Source organism: Ahaetulla prasina, chromosome 9, assembly GCF_028640845.1.
Source record: "Ahaetulla prasina isolate Xishuangbanna chromosome 9, ASM2864084v1, whole genome shotgun sequence".
In the NCBI taxonomy this organism is placed as follows: domain Eukaryota; kingdom Metazoa; phylum Chordata; class Lepidosauria; order Squamata; family Colubridae; genus Ahaetulla; species Ahaetulla prasina.
Window position 1 is genome coordinate 15,416,289 of NC_080547.1, and position 22,244 is coordinate 15,438,532.

General features: G+C 43.0%; 1 protein-coding gene across 3 annotated transcripts in view; it reads left to right on the plus strand.

Moving 5' to 3' along the window:
- The window catches only part of NCAPD3 (non-SMC condensin II complex subunit D3), a 71,841-nt gene that overhangs the window by 12,289 nt on the left and 37,308 nt on the right, over nt 1–22,244 (plus strand). For 2 of the 3 annotated variants that reach the window (XM_058193993.1, XM_058193994.1), the window contains 11 exons: nt 1,241–1,413; nt 2,951–3,118; nt 4,387–4,448; nt 4,641–4,728; nt 7,557–7,684; nt 9,688–9,760; nt 12,681–12,806; nt 14,059–14,311; nt 15,528–15,590; nt 17,003–17,086; nt 18,225–18,298. In XM_058193993.1, the coding sequence (XP_058049976.1) occupies nt 1,241–1,413; nt 2,951–3,118; nt 4,387–4,448; nt 4,641–4,728; nt 7,557–7,684; nt 9,688–9,760; nt 12,681–12,806; nt 14,059–14,311; nt 15,528–15,590; nt 17,003–17,086; nt 18,225–18,298 (1,292 nt within the window). The remainder of the gene's footprint in view (nt 1–1,240; nt 1,414–2,950; nt 3,119–4,386; nt 4,449–4,640; nt 4,729–7,556; nt 7,685–9,687; nt 9,761–12,680; nt 12,807–14,058; nt 14,312–15,527; nt 15,591–17,002; nt 17,087–18,224; nt 18,299–22,244) is intronic. The other variant, XM_058193995.1, reaches the window with a different exon arrangement.

A 22,244-nucleotide genomic window follows, 5' to 3' on the forward strand; every position in this document is an offset into this window, starting at 1 on the left:
GAATAGAATAGAATAGAATAGAATTTTTTATTGGCCAAGTGTGATTGGACACACAAGGAATTTGTCTTGGTGCATATGCTCTCGGTGTACATAAAAGAAAAGATACGTTCATCAAGGTACAACATTTACAACACAATTGATGGTCAGTATATCAATATAAATCATAAGGATTGCCAGCAACAAAGTTACAGTCAAACAGTCATAAGTGGAAAGAGATTGGTGATGGGAACGATGAGAAGATTAATAGAAGATTAAATCTGACTAGCAATGTGTGAACTTTGTAAAGCTTCCTTATCCATTCATTGGAACCAGGTGAAGAACAACGTCAGTCCCATAAGGCAAAGAAACAGTAGCAAAAATAAAGGCGGCGTTGTAAAACTATCACACCAAGGGAAAGTTGTACTCAAATTCCCATTAATCTACGGTGAATCGTCTGGTCTCATCCTAATTTACCAAACAATCCTTGTGAGAAATAAAACGTATGGAAGAAAGTAATTTGGGGAGGGAGAGGAAATAGAAAGATAAGACATCAAATAGAGGTATCTAGTGTTGTTAGCTTGGAGCTGGCAGCAGAGTCGGACAGTGAGGAGGTTGGGGAGGAACTTGGGCCAGTCCTGGGGACTGGAGAAACCTCGGACGAGGGCTTGCGTCGGAGGCAGAAAGGGAGCTAGACAGCAGCGAGGCAGAGGAACAGCTGGAGCCTGTTCCCAGTGTGCACATGCGCAGAGCTGCCAGAAGACAAGAACTCAGAAAGCAGGATCAACTCGGGAGTAAAGCCAAACCTGGGAGGTGATTGGCCCCTCCCATAGGAAATAAAAAAGGAGCGAATGGGGAGGGGGCTTTTGCAGGAAACAATTCGTTCATTCCGTGACTCTGAGTGACTGTGCCAAGTTTGGCCTTGTACTGCAGTTGGAAACAAGTTACGTGGCCGCTTGCCAAGCGAGATAAGGTGTGTGTTGAGGAAGATTCCTTTGAAAAACTGTTTGGACAAACCTTGCTGACTGCGAATGAACGTAATTCACAGTCGTGTAAATAAAAAAGGTTTTGCCTGGACCAATTCCTGCTTTTTAAGGGAGCCTAGGTCAGAACATCTAGGTTGTTAGGAAGCTAGCTTCAAGAAGGTTTCAAAACACCTGATAATATGTTATCAATTATGCTTTTTTGTGTTCCGTTAGCTGCAGGTGGTGTGGTGTAAAAGTACTGTATGTTACCGTTCATATGCAAATGGTCTTTTCGGCAGGCAGCATAGCCAACCAGATATTACACCCAGTGATGTTCGAGAAATGTCTCCAAACCTTGTCTAAGTGTTGGCCTGAGGAGTTGGATTTGCCCAGAAAAAGGAAAAAAAAACAGACGAAAAGCTTGATGGGAGAGAGAAAGAAAGGGAAGCCAGCAAGAAATGAGAACATTCCGGTAAAAATGATGATGATGATGATGATGATAATTAAGAAGGTACTTGGTTGACACCTAGCATGCTGGCAGCAACACGTATCAACCATTAGCACCAGTCAGTGGTATTTGTGATGCATTTTTGAATGTTCAGTTGACTGAGTTTCATATTTAATGAATAAAATAAATAATGATGATGTAACCCAATGATAACCATTGTCATCAGGGCACTTGGTACCATGTCCAAGAATTTTACAAAACACATCAAGAAATCGCAGCTTCCTGCAATAACATCAGCTTAACTGCAAAAAACTATGCTACTTGGAACCTTGTATATCTTAAGAAGGTGCTTGGTTGATACCTAGGACGCTGGCAGCAACCCGTATCAACCCTGCAGGTCAGATGTAAGCACCCCATGGGTCAGATCTGTCTCCCACCCCACCCCACCCCGGCCTTGAGTTTGACACTCCTGTTCTAAATCAATCATCCCCAATTTTTGGGGCATCAGGGACCAGTTTGGCGTCATGGCGAGACAGTCGGGGAATAGTGAGCTCTGATGAGCTTCGCGAAATCCCGAGCTGACAAACCGCTGTCAAAGGGTCTTCGGACTGGATCTGTCCTGTAGGGACGGAGAAGAAGGAGAGGCACCTCGGACGACCAAGAGGAACCCTGCAAGTTCTTCAGAGGTCAGAGGAAACTCTTCGACGCGGTGGCGGTGGCCATAGCGGCCATCATTAAGCTGGGGCAACCGGACTAAGTTTTTGAGCAGGAGCGGTGATGTGGACGGAGTACTGATGCCGGGTGAGTGAGGTGAAAAGGGAGCAATGGAAAAACATCTGAATAGGATGACTTAGAGTCAAGGTCAAATATTAGAAAAACGATTGATTTAAAACTGAAGGGTTTAATTTGGAGGAAGTAATGAGAGAAGGAAAAAAGAAAAAAATTGATTAATAATCAGAGATTAGGGCGAAGGGTAAGGCTAGTTATATAATAGAAATAAGGAAAAGAAAGTAAAAATTAGAGAGAAAGAATATTAGAAAGAAACATATAAATTGTGTTGGAAGATAACTAAAAGCTGTATAAATTTGGGACTCTGTTCAGAAAAAATGGCATTGTTTGTGTGTGTTTGTTAAAAAATAAAAAAACACTTTTAAAAAATACTCAGCTCCATGCAGTTGCCCAGACTGCATCTCGCATGGGATTATGGAGCCATTAAAAGATAACGATGAATACCGGGAAGCTGCAATTTCCGAATCTTGCTTTTTTTTTTAATTTGCATTTATATCCCGCCCTTCTCTGAAGACTCAGGGCGGCTTACACTGTGTTAAGCAATAGTCTTCATCCATTTGTATATTTATATACAAAGTCAACTTATTGCCCCCAACAATCTGGGTCCTCATTTTACCTACCTTATAAAGGATGGAAGGCTGAGTCAACCTTGGGCCTGGTGGGACTTGAACCTGCAGTAATTGCAAGCAGCTGTGTTAATAACAGCCTGTCTTAGCAGTCTGAGCCACCAGAGGCCCTTAACTGATCCGTTGTCTTTTTCTTGCCGTTCTAGATGGAAGACATCTTTGAAGAGGAAGACGTTCAAGAGAAGATACACTTCTCCGCCAGGGAGCTTCTCGAAATTCGCGAGGCCCTCTTCCTCCTGCTGCAAAACCTCCTGAGGCTTTTTTCCAAGATGTCCCTGAAAGAGAGGCCCCAGTGCGTGCAGACCTGTATTCAGGTGACTGCGATCTCTTCACTAAAGTGGCAGGATGCCCCCTATATGCTAGTGTGGCTGGTCCCCGATTTACAACCAAAATTGGGATCAGGATTTCCATTGCTGAGCAAGGCAGTTGTTAAGGGTAGACCCGATTTTAGGACCTCACTGTCAAGGTTCCAACCGATGCCCTAATTAAATCATGAGCCTTGAGCCAAGCTTCAAAAGAAATCCAGTTATTAGGAGCCTCATGTCAGCAGGATCCAAGTGAAGCCAATTCTGACCTCTGTTTCCCCCCTCCCCTCCAAAGTGTGTCATCAGTCACATTCTCCAACGGAGCAATTTCACGGATTGTAGAGATCACTCTCCTTCGGCCACTGTGGGTTACCGCGGAGACGGCCTTGACAGAGAAATAGCTGGAATGTGCTTTTGTTCTGATTACCATGCTGCCTCGCTGCAGCTGCATAGTTCGTTCTCCAATCCCCCTTGCCTGTGGCAACTCGAGAACAGGCGAGCTGACACTCTTTTGCCACGCTTATTAAGCAAATCACTGCCGTTGTTAAATGAATCAAGAGGTTGTTAAGCAAACCTGGCTTTCCCCGTTGATTTTGCTTGGGACTTGGAATGACACCAATGGCGATCACTTGACCCCAGAATAAAGCAACCGTTGTAAATACCTGTTGCCCAGCAACTGAACTTTGATCACATGACGGCAGGGAGCGCATTATGGTCATAAGTGCAAGAACTGGTTGCGAGACCCTTTTTCTGTTGTTAACTCCAAATGGTCACTAAACGAATGACTATAAGTCAAAGTTTACCTGTAATCAGATCAGTGTTTTTTCAAAACTGGGCAACTGCAAGATGTGTGGACTTCAACTCCCAGAATTCCCCAGCTTTATCATCCTATAATATTTGTCATGATAAGGGACCGTCAGTGTGACAATTTCCCTCTTCTGTTTGACGATAGAAATTGAATCAGCATCTTCTTTTAATGACCCCATAATCCCTTGCGGGAATGGATTCTGGGCCACTGAATGTAGCCAAGCATTTAATGGCCGACTGCCCTTCATGTCGCCAGTGCGGAGTTTTGTTCAGCAGATATATTCTCAGTGTGCCCAGAGAGAGAAAGATCTACCTCTACCTAGGATCGAACTCGTAGCCTCCTGATTGTGAGGCGAGAACGCCACCTCTAGGCCACCGCACCACTCTACAATAGAAATTGAATGAATGAATACAATTCTGTTCTGTCATTCTGTTATAAATAAAATGTATTTTGGTTTATTTTCTCACAGATCTTTGTTAAGCTGACGAGACTGGAGCCCTGTACACAAGACTTCAAGCCTTTAAACATGACGTGAGTTTTGTGGTTTTTTTTTGCTCTGGAATTTCAAGACGGTATTGTGAGTTTGTGAAGCCCTATGGGTGTTGATGGCGTGGAATCGAGCAAAACTAGATGTTCTTTCCCTGAAGATAATAGACTTAATCAGCAAACATTCACTCTGTATCACGAAATCGATCCAACGGAGAACTTTTCCTTTGGCTACAGGACTATTTCCAGAGCCAAGTATGTCTCCGAGCTGGCTTACTTCGGCCTACGACTGTTGTGTTCCCCACTTCACAGCCTAGGAGACAAGGTAAAAGTTGTATTCATACATATTGTTCTTTGTTGGATTCTAAATGCATGGATCTATGAAACTATCTTTTCTATGGAAGTGCCCACAGAAATCCAGCTGTCGCTTAATAGGAAATCAATCTTTCTTTCTTTCTTTCTTTCTTTCTTTCCCCTCCTCCTCCTCCTCCTCCTCCTCCTTCCTCTTCATTCTCCTACTATTTCTCCCCCTTCTCCTCCTCCTCCTTCTTCTCCTTCTACTACTTCTCCTCCTCCTTCTCCTCCTCCTTCTTCCTCTTCATCCTCCTTCTACTACTTCTTCTCTGCCTTCTACTTCTCCTCCTCCGCCGCCACCTTCTACTACTACTTCCTCTTCATTCTCCTTCTCCTCCCCCTCCTTCTTTTTCTACTTCTTCCAGATCAGACTTGAATTGGCAGAATGAAGCCACCTTCTTGGCTTTATCGTTGGCCAAAAATAAGTCATTATCGGTAGTAGCTGAAACACCAGCAGATGGGCCAGGCTCTGTGTCTCCACATTCACACAACGTGTTTGCTATCCGCTAACAACCTCCATTTGAGGTCTTACACTTTGGCGCTCCAACTCTCAACCTATTCAGGCTCCTCCTAGTAGTATAAGGGAGGTTGGATCCTTCAGCCATATCCTCCTTTCATGTTATTCCTTGGGTACAGACAGAAAGGGGCCTCTCAGAGATTTTGGATCAATATTTCACACCATAATCAAATATACCCTAAGCAATGACAGTCTTGTTTGCCAGCTAATCCTTCCCACACTAGATCAAACCTGGGTGCTGATTTAAAAGCAAGTTATTGTTCTCTGAAAGGTGACCCATTAGAGATAACCCTATTAAATCTGAAGAGCATTTGTTTGATGTTGTGTTGTGACCCAGACCCAAGTGGGTAGTAGGAAACTCAGTCCGTGAAAAAATAAACACAGTTTATTAGAACAGCTCAGAATTACTTCAGTCCCAACGTATTTCAACTAAATTAAAGCAAATTCCTCCCAACACAAATTCCTCAGTCCTATGGCAAACCTTGGTCCAATTAGGCAAATTGCCAAAGGCCTTTCTCGGCAAACGTTCAGAAGTCACAGATACAAAAATAAATGCAAGAAGACGAAGCTACCAATGTTGTTTTTCGGCAAAGCCCATACGCTGTTGCTGGTCTGTTTTAAGCCTTATGGGCGGGGCCAATCATCTCTTGGCCCTACTCCCGAGTCGTCCTCTTTGCTTGAGCTGCTCTTGCCTTCTGGCAGCTCTTCTCATGCGTGCCTCACTACTATCAGTCTCTGGAGGCTCTGGAGTCCACACATCACTCCCCGATGGCCTTGGCCCCACCTCAGCCTCATCGCTGTCTGACTCAGTCAACATGTTGGACCTCCTACCCTCCATCTATTTCCCCCACCCCCAAATCTGATGTCTGGGATTATCAGGGAAGCAGGTACGTGAAAATGATTCTTTTTTTCAAAATTATTTTTTGGGCAATTTTTTCAATCTCTTTCCAAAGCCAAAACTCCCTACCAACAATTCTGTGGTTTTCCTGCTAGATGGAGCTTTAATACTGCTGCACATGCTTGGCCTGGGAAACAGGGAAATGGCGCTAATTTTCCAGAAGCATTTTTTTTGCGATCTTTTGCCTTAAATCAAACCTTCCAAAAATTCTTTTCCTTGGCTTTCCGCACAAATTCTCTCCCCACTGCCCCCTCCCCCCGGCAGAAATGTTGAAATAAATGCTTCCTTTTGAAAAAAAATGTTCCCTTTATAAAAGATTGCTTTAATAACGGAGTGCATTGGTTTAGGGATGGGGTTATTGAACGAGAACAGGGCTAGAAATAATCATGTTTTTCTCTTCTTCTCCCTGGTTTCCTCCCCCCCCCCTCAAAAAGAGTAAAAGAGGTATAGCATACTAGCTGAAACCTGTTATATGGAGCTTTCTAAAATAGGCTAAATAAAACAGATAGTATGCTTTTTGTCCTCTGTCTCTATGTCAATAAAGACTCAATCATTCCGGCCAAAGGTGTCTAAATGTAGAAGGTGACTCTTGTAGTAAAGCTGCTAATTTAACTGAGATAAGTGGGACTTTTGTTGCTGTTAGTCCAAAGTGTGTCCAACCCATCGTGACCCCATGGACAACCTTCCTCCAGGCCTTCCGGTCCTCTAGCATCCTCTGGAGTCCATTTAAACTCATGCCTACTGCTTCAGTGACTCCATCCAGCCACCTCGTTCTCTGTCGTCCCCTTCTTCTTTTGCCCTCCATCGTTCCCAGCATTAGGCTCTTCTCCAGTGAGTCCTTCTTTCTTATTTTTTTTTCTTTTTAAATTTGAATTTATATCCCGCCCTTCTCCGAAGACTCAGGGCGGCTTATATTGTGTTAAGCAATAGTCTTCATCCATTTGTATATTATATACAAAGTCAACTTTTATTGCCCCCAACAATCTGGGTCCTCATTTTACCTACCTTATAAAGGATGGAAGGCTGAGTCAACCTTGGGCCTGGTGGGGCTTGAACCTGCAGTAATTGCAAGCAGCTGTGTTAATAACAGACTGCTTTAGTCTGTTGAGTCACCAGAGGCCCTATGAGGACCTTATGAGGTGGCCAAAGTATTTGAGTTTCCTCTTCAGGATCTGGCCTTCTAAAGAGCAGTCAGGGTTGATCTCCTCTAGGACCGACCGGTTGGATCACCTTGCAGTCCAAGGGACTCGCAGGAATCTTCTCCAGCACCAGAGTTCAAAGGCCTCAATTCTTTGGCGCTCAGTCTGGGACTTTTGTTACCTTTGTAAAAAGAACTCCGGCTGTCCGTACTCCCATTTTTTTCCCTCTTCCCTTCCTTTCCTAGACTTTGCGCCAAGTATTCTATCAACTTCTCAGGGTCATCCTGATGCTACCAGGGAAAGAAGGCGGCGTCTCTCTCCCCATCCCTTCTCAAATCATCGATGCAAGGAAACTGGCCCTCAAGTTCCTCAGGTAAAACTCCACCTTTTCACTTCTTCTGGATTTGTGCAGAACCCCTTTTTTTGGGGAATGGTAGAATAGAGTAGAGTAGAGTAGAATAGAATAGAATAGAATAGAATAGAATAGAATAGGACAATGAATGCAATGGAATGGAACAGAATAGAATAAAATAGAATAGAATAAATAGAATAAGGAATGGAATGAAATGAAATGGAATAGAATTAGAATTAGAATAGAATAGGACAATGAATGCAATGGAATGGAATGGAATAGAATAGAATAAGAATAGAATAGAATAAATAGAATAAGAATAGGGCTATTTACGGGACCGCCTACTGCCACAAACAGCCTCCCACCAACCTGTGCGCTCCCACAGGGAGGGCCTCCTTGGGGTGCCATTGGTGAAACAATGTCGACTGGCGACCCCCAGGGGAAGGGCCTCTGTGGGGGCTCCTGCCCTCTGGAACGAGCTACCTCCGGGGCTTCGCCAACTTCCTGACCTTCGGACCTTCCGCCATGAGCTGAAGACTCTTATTTCATCGAGCAGGGCTAGCCTGATTAAGTAATTTTAAATGGGGTTTTAGTTTTTTGTCTTATTTAGTTTTTTAATATTTTTGGCCACTATTTATATAAATTTTTAGTCTGTTTTTAATGTGTATTTACTGTATCTTTTAATTGGCAGTTAACCGCCCTGAGTCCTTTGGGAGAAGGGCGGTATACAAATGCAATAAATAAATAAATAGAATAGAATAAGAATAGAAATAGAATAGAATAGAATAGAATAGAATAGAATAGAATAGAATAGAATATTTGTAATGGAATTGATTTGATGAGGTTTTTTTATTCTATGTCTAAAAATAAATAAAAATTTTCAAAAAAAGAATAGAATAAAGAGAATAAGAACAGAATAGTATTAGTATTAGTATTTATTAGATTTTTATACCGCCCTTCTCCCGAAGGACTCAGGGCGGTTCACAGCCACAATAAAACAATGACAATTTACAGATAAAAACAGAAATTAAAAAACTTATTATATGTTTGGCAAAAAAATTTAAAACATTATACCGTTAAAAACCCCTTAAAATTTGTATCGAATATAAATATTAAAATTCAAACCCTTTAAAATTTTAAAATTTAAAATTCCTAAGCCAGTCCCGCGCGAATAAATACGTCATAGGACAATGAATGCAATGCAATGGAATAGAATAGAATAGAATAAATAGAATAAGAATAGAAATAGAGTAGAATAGAAATAGAATAGAATAGAATAGAATAGAATAGAATAGAATAGAATAGAATAGAATAGAATATTTGTAATGGAATTGATTTGATGAGGTTTTTTTATTCTATGTCTAAAAATAAATAAAAAATTTCAAAAAAAATAGAATAAAGAGAATAAGAATAGAATAGGACAATGAATGCAATGGAATGGAACAGGATAGAATAAATAGAATAAGAATAGAATAGAACAGAACAAAATAGAATAGAATAGGTCAATGAATGGAATAGAATAGAATTAGAATAGTACAGAATAAGGAAAGAATAGAATAAAATAGAATAGAGTAATATTAGAATAGAACAGAACGGAAGAGAATAAAGAAAGGATAAGGTAGGATAGGATATGGAAGGAACCTTGCAGGTCCTAGTCCAGCCCCCTACTCAAGCAGGAGAACCTATACCATTCCAGATAAGTGACTGTTTAGTCTCTTCTTAAAATGAAGAGGCTCCGTTTTACGACTTTTCTTGCTCCCTTTGTTAAGTGAATCATATCAGTTTGTTAAGTTAGGAAATTGTTAAGTTGGCTTGTCAGAAGGCCACAAAAGGGGATCGCATAAACCCCAGGACGCTGACACCGTCATAAATAAATAGGAACCAGTTGCCAAGCTGGTCTGAATTTCGATCACATGACCGTGGGGATGCTACAGGGGTCTTCGGTGTGAAAAAACGGCCCTACCTTTGAACAGTCACTAAATGAACTGTCGAGGACTACCTCTATTTGTATCTCTCCTATCCAGCTCTCTGACTGAAGAACTGAAAGAAGTTGCCTTCCCCGTACTGAGGATCTTGCTGCAGCATATTTGTGTCAAGGTGAGGTGTGTTCTTTACCTGTCCGTTTGCGGGGGTGGGGGAGGGGGACAGGGATGGAGGAGAATTTTCCTGACTACGCTGTCAACTGAGAACTGATGACTTGGTGTACAGTAGTGGCTGAAATTGTGGAAACCTTTTTGGGAAACGTGTATTTTCTAAAACTAGCTCATAACACCACTTTTTTTTTTTTTTGAGTAGTACCATAAAGTTATATATCAATGGAAAGATAATTTAAATCAAGAATGTAATGCAATAATGTTTATGAAGGATTTGCTATTAGAATAGCAGTTACAGCAGTGGTTCTCAACCTTTATAGTGCTGCGACCCCTTTAATACAATTCCCCACGATGTGGCGACCCCAACCATAAAATTATTTTCGTTTTGAATTTATCGCACCTGAAGCCGTATTGGCTAGCGATCTGAACTGCTCGCAATTGCCTTGAGGACGGAGGCATTAAAGCAGAGACTCCTCCTCTGTTAAGTTTATCGCGCCTGAAGCCAGATTAGGCTAGCGATTGGGAGTGATTGCAGCTGGCTTGAGAGGGAGACATCAGAGCAAAGATTTCTCTCTTTTAAATATCACGCCTGCAGCTGGCTTGTGGACTCAACCATTGGAGCGCAATTCTTCGACTCGCAAGTATACTTCCCATATTTCCGATGTCTTAGGCGACCCCTGGCAAATCATTATTCGACCCTCAATGGGGTCCCGACCCACAGGTTGAGAACCACTGAGTTACAGTATAAAGAAGAAAAGTGAAACACGTAGAAAAAAATGAGATATACAATTATCACCATAGAAAAAATGAGATATACAAAAATGATCACCACAGGAAAAAATGAGATACACAAAAATCATAGAAAAAATGAGATATACAAAAATGATCACCACAGAAAAAACGAGATACACAAAAAGGATCACCATAGAAAAACGAGATATACAAAAATGATCATAGAAAAAACAAGATATACAAAAATGATCACCACGTCAGTTAATACTTCGTTGGGTAACCTTTAGTATGAATGACGGCCTTACAATGTCTTCCCATGGACTGAACCAAGTCTTTTAGTTCTGCAGTTGTTATAATGTGAAAGGATAGGATAGGAATAGAATAGACAGAGATAGAATGGAATGGAATGGAATAGAATAGAATAGAATAGAATAGATTTTTTTATTGGCCAAATGTGATTGGACACAAGGAATTTGTCTTGGTGCATATGCTCTCAGCGTACATAAAAGAAAAGATACCTTCATCAAGGTACAACACTTACAACACTTAATGATAGTCATAGGGTACAAATTTAACACTTAATGTTACAACACTTAATGATAGTCATAGGGTACAAATAAGCAATCAGGAAACAATATCAATATAAATCGTAAGGATACAAGCAACAAAGTTACTGTTATACAGTCATAAATGGAAGGAGATGGGTGATGGGAATGATGAGAAGACTAATAGTGCAGATTTAGTAAATAATCAGGGATTAGCATTAAAACCATTTTAATAATTAAATTGAAATATTGATTAGTATTAAACTGGGGATTCATTTGAGGTGGCCATTTGACTGGGATCTTCTTTCGTGAATCAGTTGTAACGGAAAGGAGGGTATCAATATCCAGTAACCAGCTCAAATTTGAAGATGATTTTTTTTTACATATATATAATGCTCAAATAATTCTTAAAGTAGGAAAAAGATATTGAAAATATATTTGAGAGTACTTGTATTAAGAGAAAGTTAAAGAAAATGATGTATCAATTTAAAGAAAAATTGTTAAAAAGGATGTTTACTAAAGGAAAAAAAATTCTATAAGGGTAGTTTGGAGGGAGGGATCTAAATGTAATAGTGAAATTTAAAGCTTATATATTAAGACAAAGATGTATTAAACACTTTTGATTAAAAAATTTTTAAAAAAGTTTAGTACTTTGAAGCAAAAGAAGGGTGAAAAATGGGGTTTTTTTCCTTGTTTTTCAGTAAGATTTGAAAGAATACAATGAATTTTGTAAATAAAAATGGTGACAGTTCACAAAGAGTACTAGGTGCCAATAGAAATACACATTATTTCCATAGCAAAGAAGATAAAGCAGGAATGGTTAGGTTGATTATTTTATTGAAAGCGGAAAATTTGTATTCATTTGGATGTCACTTCTGGAATTTGTACTTGCGAAGAAAAAAAACGAAGCTTTGACTTTGGTTCTGTTGATTAGAAAGAGTTGGCGTTATAGGAATGGCTAGTTATATAAAGGTAAAGGTTCCCCTCGCACATACGTGCGAGTCGTTGCCGACTCTAGGGAGCGGTGCTCATCTCCGTTTCAAAGCCGAAGAGCCAGCACTGTCCGAAGACATCTCCGTGGTCATGTGGCCGGCATGACTCAACGCCAAAGGCGCACGGAACGCTGTGACCTTCCTACCAAAGGTGGTCCCTATTTTTTCTACTTGCATTTTTACGTGCTTTCGAAACTGCTAGGTTGGCAGAAGCCGGGACAAGTAACAGGAGCTCAGCCCGTTACACGGCAGCACTGGGGATTCGAACTACCGAACTGCTGACCTTTCGATCGACCAGCTCAGCTGTCTTAGCCCCTGAGCCACCGCATCCCTATGGCTAGTTATATATTAATGTGTAAAAGCAAAAAGTTGAGGTTGGAGTGTGTTTATCTTGTACTGTGCTAAGAAGAGTTGGAAGTCAATGTCCCTTTTTCTTTCTTTTTTCTCTTCCCCCTTGTATTTCACATCCCCTTTCCCCCACTCTCTTTCCTTCCCTTAATTTCATATTTTTTCTTCTCTTTGTATTTTATATCATAAAATAAAACCTTAATTTAAAAAAAAAAAAAATAACATCCAGCTCTGGGTGGCATTCACTGCAGAGGAACATCTCATTTCAGCTAAATTTGATCGCTCCCTTTATGCCTTTTCATTCCAGGTTCCGGATAAATCCGAATACCGGACCTACGCAGCATCGTCTTTGTCACAGTTGCTTTACAAACTCCCTTGCGCTGAGCATGCCAGATTCATTGCTTGGCTGTATGGATACTCGCGCAATAACAAGGTGAAGGAATGAACCCAATGAACAAATTTTGGAATTTCCAACCCCATCCAAGAGAGTCAAAACATTACCAGAGTGGATTCTGCACCCAACAGAATTTATCCTTTAACTCAGTGGTAGTCAGCCTGGTCTCTACCGCCCACTAGTGGGCGTTCCAGCTTTCATGGTGGGCGGTAGGGGTTTTGTCTGATACTGCAGCACTTATCCTTTTTCTTAATTTAATCGACTTTCTAAAAAATTTTCATAGCATTATTTAAAAACAGTTTCATTAGGTTTACATAAAATTCCCCGTGACAATTTAAATTTCTGAAAATATACTATTTGTATCGCCCGCGCATAAGTTTAGTTCACGTTACGTAAGTGAAACTAAATGGCGCTATAGTGCGGCTGCAAACAAAAGAGCCTCGTCCCAGAATAGCTCGTGCATCTCCCCCCACACCACCCACCTGTAACAGACAAGCAGAGCTGGTAGCTGGCATCCCCTCCCCAAAACCCAATCCACGATGCACGAGAGGCATGTGCAGACAGTACACGGCGCATTACTGTGGAACCGGTGGGTGGTTAGAAAATTTTACTACTAACAGAGATACAAAAATGAGCGGTAGGTATAAAAAGGTTGACTACCCCTGCTTTAACTGATCGGCCCCTTTGCGATACCAGGGGTCCCCAACCTCCATGCCACGGCCCACTACTAAGGGTTTGGAACTGGGCCATGCAAGCAGTGGGCTAGTGCGTATGTGGCTCAGAGTTTTGCAGACAGCGGGCCGGTATACATACATACATGCGCAGCTTGACCTCTGGAAGTCAGAATGTGGGGCTCATGTACATGCTGACCCGCCACTTGCACAAATTGAGTTGCGCTCCCTGGCCAGCTGCTCGCGTAGCCCGGCTCCCTTCTCCGCACCCGTCGGGCCACCAAACCACAGTGTTTGGGGACTGCTGCGTTATGCGACTTCCGAGGGGGCTGAGTGGTTCAAAAATAAATGAATATGAGCCGTGGTGGAGCAGTGGTCAGAGTGCAGTACTGCAGGCTACTTCTGCTGACTACCGGCTGCCTTGGCAGTTCGAATCTCACCAGGCTCAAGGTTGACTCAGCCTTCCATCCTTCCGAGGTGGGAAAAATGAGGAGCCAGATTGTTGGGGGCAATAGGCGGACTCTAAACCGCTTAGAGAGGGCTGTAAAGCACCGTAAAGCGGCATATAAGTCTATTGCTATTGCTATTGCTAATAGACCTCTTATTTCCTTCCGTAACAGACTTCCTACAGAATATTTGCACTCGACGTAGCCTTGGCTTTGTTAGAACATCCAGAGCGGGTTCAGGACGTCGTTTTAACCGAAGAGGAGCAGGTGTTTCTGAAACACAAATTCCTGGTTCAGGTCATGATCTTCGGCCGGTGTTCGGACAAAGTGCCCACTGTTCGCAGCAAAGCCCTGTCCAGCTTCGCTCAGTGCCTGGAAAACAAAGTTGTCTCAAACGTACAGGACATTCAAGAGCTGTTGCATGGCAGTAAGTATGAGCTCCCAAAAGATAACTGTTACGCATAAAGCAGTAGCACTTAAACTTATATACCGCTTCACAGCGCTTTTACTGCCCTCTCTAAGCAGTTTACAGAGTCATTTTACCGACCTTGGAAGGATGAGTCAATCTTGAGCTGGTCAGAATCAAACTACAGATTCGATCTGCCCAATTGCAGGCAGCCGGCGGTCAGCAGAAGTAGCCTGCAGTACCGCACTCTAACAGCTGCGCCACACACATATATGACCCAGAGAAACATCACAGTCTCGTTTGGATGTAGACATATACATGGCGAAAAAGCAAAAAGAATCCTGCCAATTTACAAGACGGATGGCATCAGGTCACATGAACGCGAGACCCTGTAACCATCATATATACATGCTGGTTGCCAAGCACCTGAATTTTGACCCGGTGCAGTGTAGTACGGAAAACAACCATAAGTAACGCAACTTTGAACCGTCACTGAATGAATGGTTGTGTTGTGCCTCGTCCTCCTCAGCCGGGCCTCTCCCGTCTCCAACCGGTCCTGTTATCAGACTCCGAGTCTGATAATAAAGATGAACGGCCTGTCGTGCCTCCAGCCCCTGGCCCTGGCCCCATGCCCGGAGAGGATGTCAGGAGCGAACAGATAAGCCCAATACAGCTCACTCATACAGTGTGTGTTCCTTCGACACAGCCGTCAGAGCAGGAAGTCAGCCAAGTGGTGCAATTACCCGGACCTGCTCCCTCTGACCCCTCCCTTTCCCAGATGCCAATAGTAGAGACAGCTGAAGAGAATTCACAGTGGGAGGATCCTCGCTTCCGGAGATCTGAGAGGTGACGCCAGCAGAAGGAAGGGAGGGGCAGGCCTGGATAAATGCTGAGTCATGGAGCCACACCCCACAGCCTATATAAAGGACCTGCTTTTGGCATTCCAACCTTGAGTCAAGCAAAGTCTTATCTAATTTACTGAAGTCACAACTTGGACTCCTGCCTGCCCTGAGAAACCTGGAAGGAATTTGACAAGCTGCAGAGGCTTCGTTGCCACGTTTGATACGGACTTCCTAGACCCAGTCGTCGGAGGGGGAGGGGGACACGACAGGTTGTAAGTTAAGGACTACCTGTACAACTCCCTGCCATGAAGGGCTTTTGAGGTTTGTCGCTGCTCTGGTGTGAAATTCACAAGTGAACAGAGTAACGCATCCTCTTCATTTGTCTCCCTCTACAGCCGCTTGTTCTTCCGTCGTGGATGCGAACACCGCTGCTGAAACATTTCTAACCAACGTGGAAGGTAAATAGTCGAGCCTCGTGATAGCAAACCTGCAGCACGCGTGCCAGAGGGGGCACACAGCCCCTTCCCTGATGGCATCAAGTTGCCGCCACAGTTCAGCTCCTTTGCACATGTGCGCGTACTCCCTGCCGGCCAGCTGGTCTGCCGTGCATGCGCAGGTGGGCGGGGCCAGGGGTGAAATGTAAAATTTGTTATTACAGGGTCTGTGGGCGTGGCTTGATGGTGGTGGGGTAATGTGACTGGATGGGCGTGGCCAACTTTTAAAAAAAAAACTTTTAAAAGCATTTTTTTCTACAAAGAGCTTGTAGAAAAAAATGCTTTTAAAAAGCTCCTCTGATGCTCCCAGCTGAGTTGCCTGATCGTCAGGGGCTTTTTTTTTCTTTTAAAAGCATTTTTTTTTCTTGCCTTTAAAAGAAAAGCCTCTGACGATCAGGCAACTCAGCTGGGATCTCCAGAGCCTTTTAAAAGCATTTTTTCTACAACCTCTTTGGCTGAAGCTTTTTTTTCAGCCAAAGAAAAAATGCTTTTAAAAGTTAAAAAAAAAACCCCTCTGATGATCGCGTGGCTCAGCTGGGCATGGCAGGGGGCAGGGATTTTTGCTACTGGTTCTCTGAACCACCCACTACCATCGCTACCGGATTAGGTGATCCGGTCTGAACCGGGAGCATTTCACCCCTGGGCGGGGCGCATGGGCCATGCACACATTTTGGGGGTTCAGGTGTGTGTGCATTCACACTCGTGTGGACTTTGGGCACTCGGTCTGGAAAAGTTAACCATCAATGGTGTAGCCTGCTAGGAGACCAGCCGTCGTGCTCTCTCCCATTCTTTTCTCAATTTTGACGCCTGTTTGAAATATTTCCTGGTGGAAAGAGATCTCCCCACTCAAAAAAATCAGCTTCTTTGAGCAATTGGTTTCTTCCCCTGAAAAACCTTTCCCTGGGTTTTACGATCTTCAAAAGGGAGCCATTTTAGGATTGTTCGGCATCGCTAAGGAGCTTCTGGAAAAAGTAGGAACTCGGCTGAGTTTATAATCGTTCTGGGAGCATCCGTTAAGACTCTTCCGTTTCATTTAACCCATCCATCAAATCTCCTTGAGTAAACATAGCATCGCTCGAAATAATGTGGTCGGTGGTGCAGTCAGTGCGCCCCCCGTTTCTTCTTTGTCTTCTCCCACTGTTCCCCACCTTGAATTCTTTCTCTTGAAGACGTGTCGCAGTTTGTCACTCTAGCAGCAGAATAACGCAACATCGGTCTCGTTTCTGAGGCTGCGGCATCATATTTGCGCCTACACCTTTGAGAATTTCCCCCAGTTGGTTTAATCCCTGCCCGCTCCTGTGAGTAATAAATCTACTTGCCCTGATTCTCGGGTTTTCTGAAATAACTTATTGAGGGGGGGGGGGCTTCTTTTAAAGGTCGTACCAGCCACCAGCTGAAGACATTCCCAACCTTCAAAACCATCGAAGTGACCCACGAACGGGATTCCACCGAGTTTGATGGTACGCCGGGGTTTAAAATGGGGCGTGTCTTTTCCTGTATTGTCTTTTAAAGAAAGAGAGAAGGAGGGAGAGGATAATTTTATGTGGTGTTTTAATTTGGGTTTAAAAGAAAGGAAGATTGAGGAAAAGGGCAATGATGAATTAATTTAGGAAGAAAAGGCCTGAAAAAGATGAGGGAATGTTGTCTCAAAGGTGCTTTTTCAAGAGGCAACTGGACTTTCTGGTTTTTCTTTGAAGACATTTCGCTTCTCACCCAAGAAGCTTCTTCAACTCTGACTGGATGGTGGGGAATGGAAGGATTTATACTCCTTAGTATAAAGGAGTATAAAGAAGTAAAAATCCTTCCTTTCCTCACCATCCAGTCCGAGCGGAAGAGGTTTCTTCGATGAGAAGAGAAACATCTTCAAAGAAAAACCAGAAAGTCCAGTTGCCTCTTGAAAAAGCACCTTTGGGATAACCATGACCTGGATGACTGAGAATCTCCACAGCCCTGAGGGAATATTAAAAGAGCGCATCCCAGATCTGGAGACACATGAATTGTCTAACATACCAAATTTGAAAACAAAGAAATAAAAATTAAATAAATAAAAAAGCTGTGGGGTGTTTTTTTTTTGGCCAAAGATTTGAATTATTAACTTATAAGGTAGAGGTTCCCCTTGCACATATGTGCTAGCCGTTGCCGACTCTAGGGGGCGGTGCTCATCTCCGTTTCAAAGCCGAAGAGCCAGCGCTGTCCGAAGACGTCTCAGTGGTCATGTGGCCGGCATGACTCAACGCCAAAGGCGCACGGAACGCTGTTACCTTCCCACCAAAGGTGGTCCCTATTTTTTCTACTTGCATTTTTTTACATTCTTTCGAACTGCTAGGTTGGCAGAAGCTGGGACAAATAACGGGAGCTCGGCCCATTACGCGGCACTAGGGTTTCGAACCGCTGAACTGCTGGCCTTTCGATCGACAAGCTCAGCGACTTAGCCACTGAGCCACCGCGTCCCTTTTATTAACTTATAGACAGCTTCCAAAATTGGGTTCCAGGGCTGGAAGTTGCCCACCCTGTCATGCGTTAAATGTTAAACGCTTCTGATGTTCAACTGAGCACCCGGCAGTTTTGAGAAATCTCCCATTTTCCCTATTTCCACAGGAAAAGAAATTATGGCCATCCTGAGGCAGAGAGCTATAGATGAGAAGATCAATGTGAGGAAATCGGCCCTCCAGGTAGGTATCTCACCTCTTCTGCTCCTGTCCAGGCCGATCGAGGTTCTTTAAAAGTAACGTCGTAGAACAGAACACAAAAACCTGCAAGAGGGTACAGTTTTTCCATGGTTCCTTTTAACCAGCAGGAGGCTTAGAGGCCAAATAAGTCCTTCAGAAAACACAAGGCTGGGGTCGGTTTGCTCAAACACCCCCACCCCAGAATTGGCAGAAATGAAAACACTGGACCGCCAACCCATTTGGCGCAACCCTATTTTTAACCATCACTTTCACGGTCTGAAAAACCTAAGGATGGCATGTCTATGGAGATTCTCAGTCATCCAGGTCACGGTTGTTATATTTCTTAAAGAGCCGACTGGACTTTCTGGTTTTTCTTTGAAGAGGTTTCGCTTCTCATCCGAGAAGCTTCTCCAGCTCTGACTGGATGGTGGGGAATAAAAAGTCAGAGCTGAAGAAGCTTCTCGAATGTGCCTAACGGTAGGACTAGAATTCACAGTCTCCTGGTTTCTAGGCCAGCATTTTCGCCACTGCGCCATTATAGCTACCATTTCTCATTGATTTTTACTAGCCATATATCGCTTTGTGTTTCCTTGGTCCACCAGTTGGAGGCAAGTATTTCATTTCAGTGGTTGTAGCTCCACTCCATTTTACTGTATTTTTCGGACTATAAGATGCACTTTTTTGTCTCCCAAAAGTGGGTGTCTGTATGTCTTATAGACCAAATATTGCTGAAGCCCCGCTCACCCGCTGGCTGTTTTTTGGCCTCCTCATGGCCCGTTTTCGGGCCTTTTTTTGGCCTGTTTTTGAAGCTTTTTTCGGCCCATTTTTTTCGTGAAAAAACAAGCCAAAAAAAAGCCTCAAACAGGCTGAAAAAAAGCCTCAAACAGGCTGGAAAAAAGCCTCAAAAATGGGCCAAAAAAAAGCTTCGAAAAAGAGCTGAAAAAAGCCCTGAAAACAGGCTGATAAAGGGCCTGAAAAAACGGCCAAAAATGGGGTGCGCTGATGCTAAAACCTTTTCTTATTGTTGTTTTCCTATTCTAGGTCCGTCTTATAGTCAGGTGCATTTTATAGTCCGAAAAATACGGTATTTTTTTTTTTATCCCCGTAGTGTTCTGGCTTCGGCTGCCGTTGAGCAGAGTTAATGGTTAACGTTTGAAGCCTGCTGTTCCATCACCTGCTGGAGAATAAATCTGGAATCTCTGCAAAATGCAGGTGTTCATTACTGTCACTGCTGCCATCCTTCTTCCTTCTGCCTCCTCTACATTTACTCCGTAATTTGCAACTAAAGGTGTATAAATTCATAACCGGCGTTCCTCGTGGGCCATATGTCTAAATTAGCCCAATTGTTTTCTTATCGATATCGAGAATTCCCCTCCCTAAGAGTGACAAGTGAGTGAAAAACGATGGGCGGGTGGAGGGGGGGGGGAGGGAAACGTGACCTTAACTTAGGCAAGTACCGGCTCTCCTGCCGAGAGATTTATTACTAGGTAATGAAAGACGTACGCTTGGATAAATCACTTTTAAACATTGAAACCCTCCCGTGTTTAGAATATTTATAAGGGTGTAATGAATTTGGATGGCGAGGTAATGAATGAGCACCCACCTGAATGCAAAGTGGCGCAACATCCTGGTTTCCTTGAATATTGTAGATTTCGCTAGTTTATTTTACGGCTTTGATGCATCCCTCCCCACAATTGGCAAGAAAGAGAGGGGGCCATTATAACGGCTATGGAATTATATATCTTAAGAGCTTTGTTCCTCTTTCGATCACCAAATTTTACAACTCACTATATCGACAATCTTTGGCAATACTTCTCTCTTCGTCTATGGAGATTCCCAGGCATCCAGACAAATTAGAATTTAGAATAACAGAGTTGGAAGGGACCTTGGAGGTCTTCTAGTCCAACCCCCTGATTAGGCAGGAAACCCTACACCACTTCGGACACATCCAGGTCCCCGTTGTCCCAAAGGTGCTTTTTTTTTTTTCTTTCAAGAGGCAACTGGACTTTCTGGTTTTTCTTGGAAGACGTTTCGTTTCTCATCCAAGAAGCTTCTTCAAGTGTCCTCAACGACCCACTAAACCAGTGGTTCTCAACCTTTATAGTGCTGCGACCCCTTTAATACAATTCCCCACGATGTGGCGACCCCAACCGTAAAATTATTTTCGTTTTGAATTTATCGCGCCTGAAGCCGTATTGGCTAGCGATCTGAACTGTTTGCGATTGCCTTGAGGACGGAGGCATTAAAGTGGAGACTCCTCCCCTATTAAGTTTATCGCGCCTGAAGCCAGATTAGGCTAGCGATTGGGAGTGACTGCAGCTGGCTTGAGAGGGAGACATCAGAGCAAAGATTTCTCTCTTTTTTAATTCATCGCGCCTGAAGCCGAATTCGGCTAGCGATTTGAAGAGCCTGCAGCTGGCTTGTGGAGTCAATCATTGGAGCGCGATTCTTCGACTCGCAAGTATACTTCCCATATTTCCGATGGTCTCAGGCGACCCCTGGCAAATCGTCATTCGACCCCCAACGGGGTCGCAACCCACAGGTTGAGAACCGCTGCACTAAACGGATGCAAATGACCAGCTTGTCTGCAAGGCGTATAAATCCTTCCATTCCCCCACCATCCAGTCAGAGCTGAAGAAGCTTCTTGGATGAGAAGCGAAACATCTTCAAAGAAAAAGCAGAAAGTCCAGTTGCCTCTTGGAAAAACAAAGCACCTTTGGGAGTGCTTCTCTCTTTATTTAATTTTTTTTTTTTTTGAAGGTTGTGTCAATTTCGTCTCTAAAACTGATGCGTCGTGTGAAGTCTCGGGGGGGTTAAAAATAAAAAGATACGGATTCCCATATAAAGCAGAATTGAAAATGGGAGCTCTGTCCAGTCCGGAGATATCATCACATTGCCATAATGTCATGCTTTGTCACGCTTGGAATCCTAAAGTGATGGAAGTGATGAAAATGAAAATGCCAAAAAAAGCCAACACAGTTCTGGGCTGCATAAACAGAGGGATAGACTCAAGATCACGTGAAGTGTTAATACCACTTTATAATGCCTTGGTAAGGCCACACTTGGAATACTTCATTCAGTTTTGGTCGCCGCGATGTAAAAAAGATGTTGAGACTCTAGAAAGAGTGCCGAGAAGAGCAACAAAGATGATTAGGGGACTGGAGGCTAAAACGTATGAAGAACCATTGCAGGAACTGGGTATGTCTAGTTTAATGAAAAGAAGGACCAGGGGACACATGATAGCAGTGTTCCAATATCTCAGGGGCTGCCCCAAAGAAGAGGGAGTCAAGCTATTCTCCAAAGCACCTGAAGGCAGGACAAGAACCAATGGGTGGAAACTAATCAAGGAGAGAAACAACCTAGAACAACTGAGAAGTTTCCTGACAATTAGAACAATTAAACAGTGGAAGGACTTCTCTCCAGAAGTTATGGGTTCCCCATCACTCAAGAGGAGATTGGACAACCGTTTGTCTGAAATTGTATAGGCCCTATACTATAGGGTTTCTTGAGCAGTGGGACGGGGGGTTTTCTGAGCAGGGAGTTGGACTAGAAGACCTCCAAGGTCCCTTCTAATGTATTCTGTTATTCATAGAATATATGCAAATATATCAGTGAAAACATGGAGGTTCAATTTCTCTGGCTCAGATTTACTATATTCCATATACCTTACACTCCATAGAAAACTAGAGCATTATTTGAAAGAGCTTCCTAGAATAGAATAGAATAGAATAGAATAGAATAGAATAGAATAGAATAGAATAGAATAGAATAGTGAATGGAATAGAATAGAATAGAATAGAATAGAATAGAATAGAATAGAATAGAATAGAATAGAATAGAATAGAATAGAATAGAATAGAATAGAATAGTGAATGGAATAGAATAGAATATGGACTGGAATAGAATGGAATGGAATAGAATAGAATAGAATAGTGAATGGAATAGAATA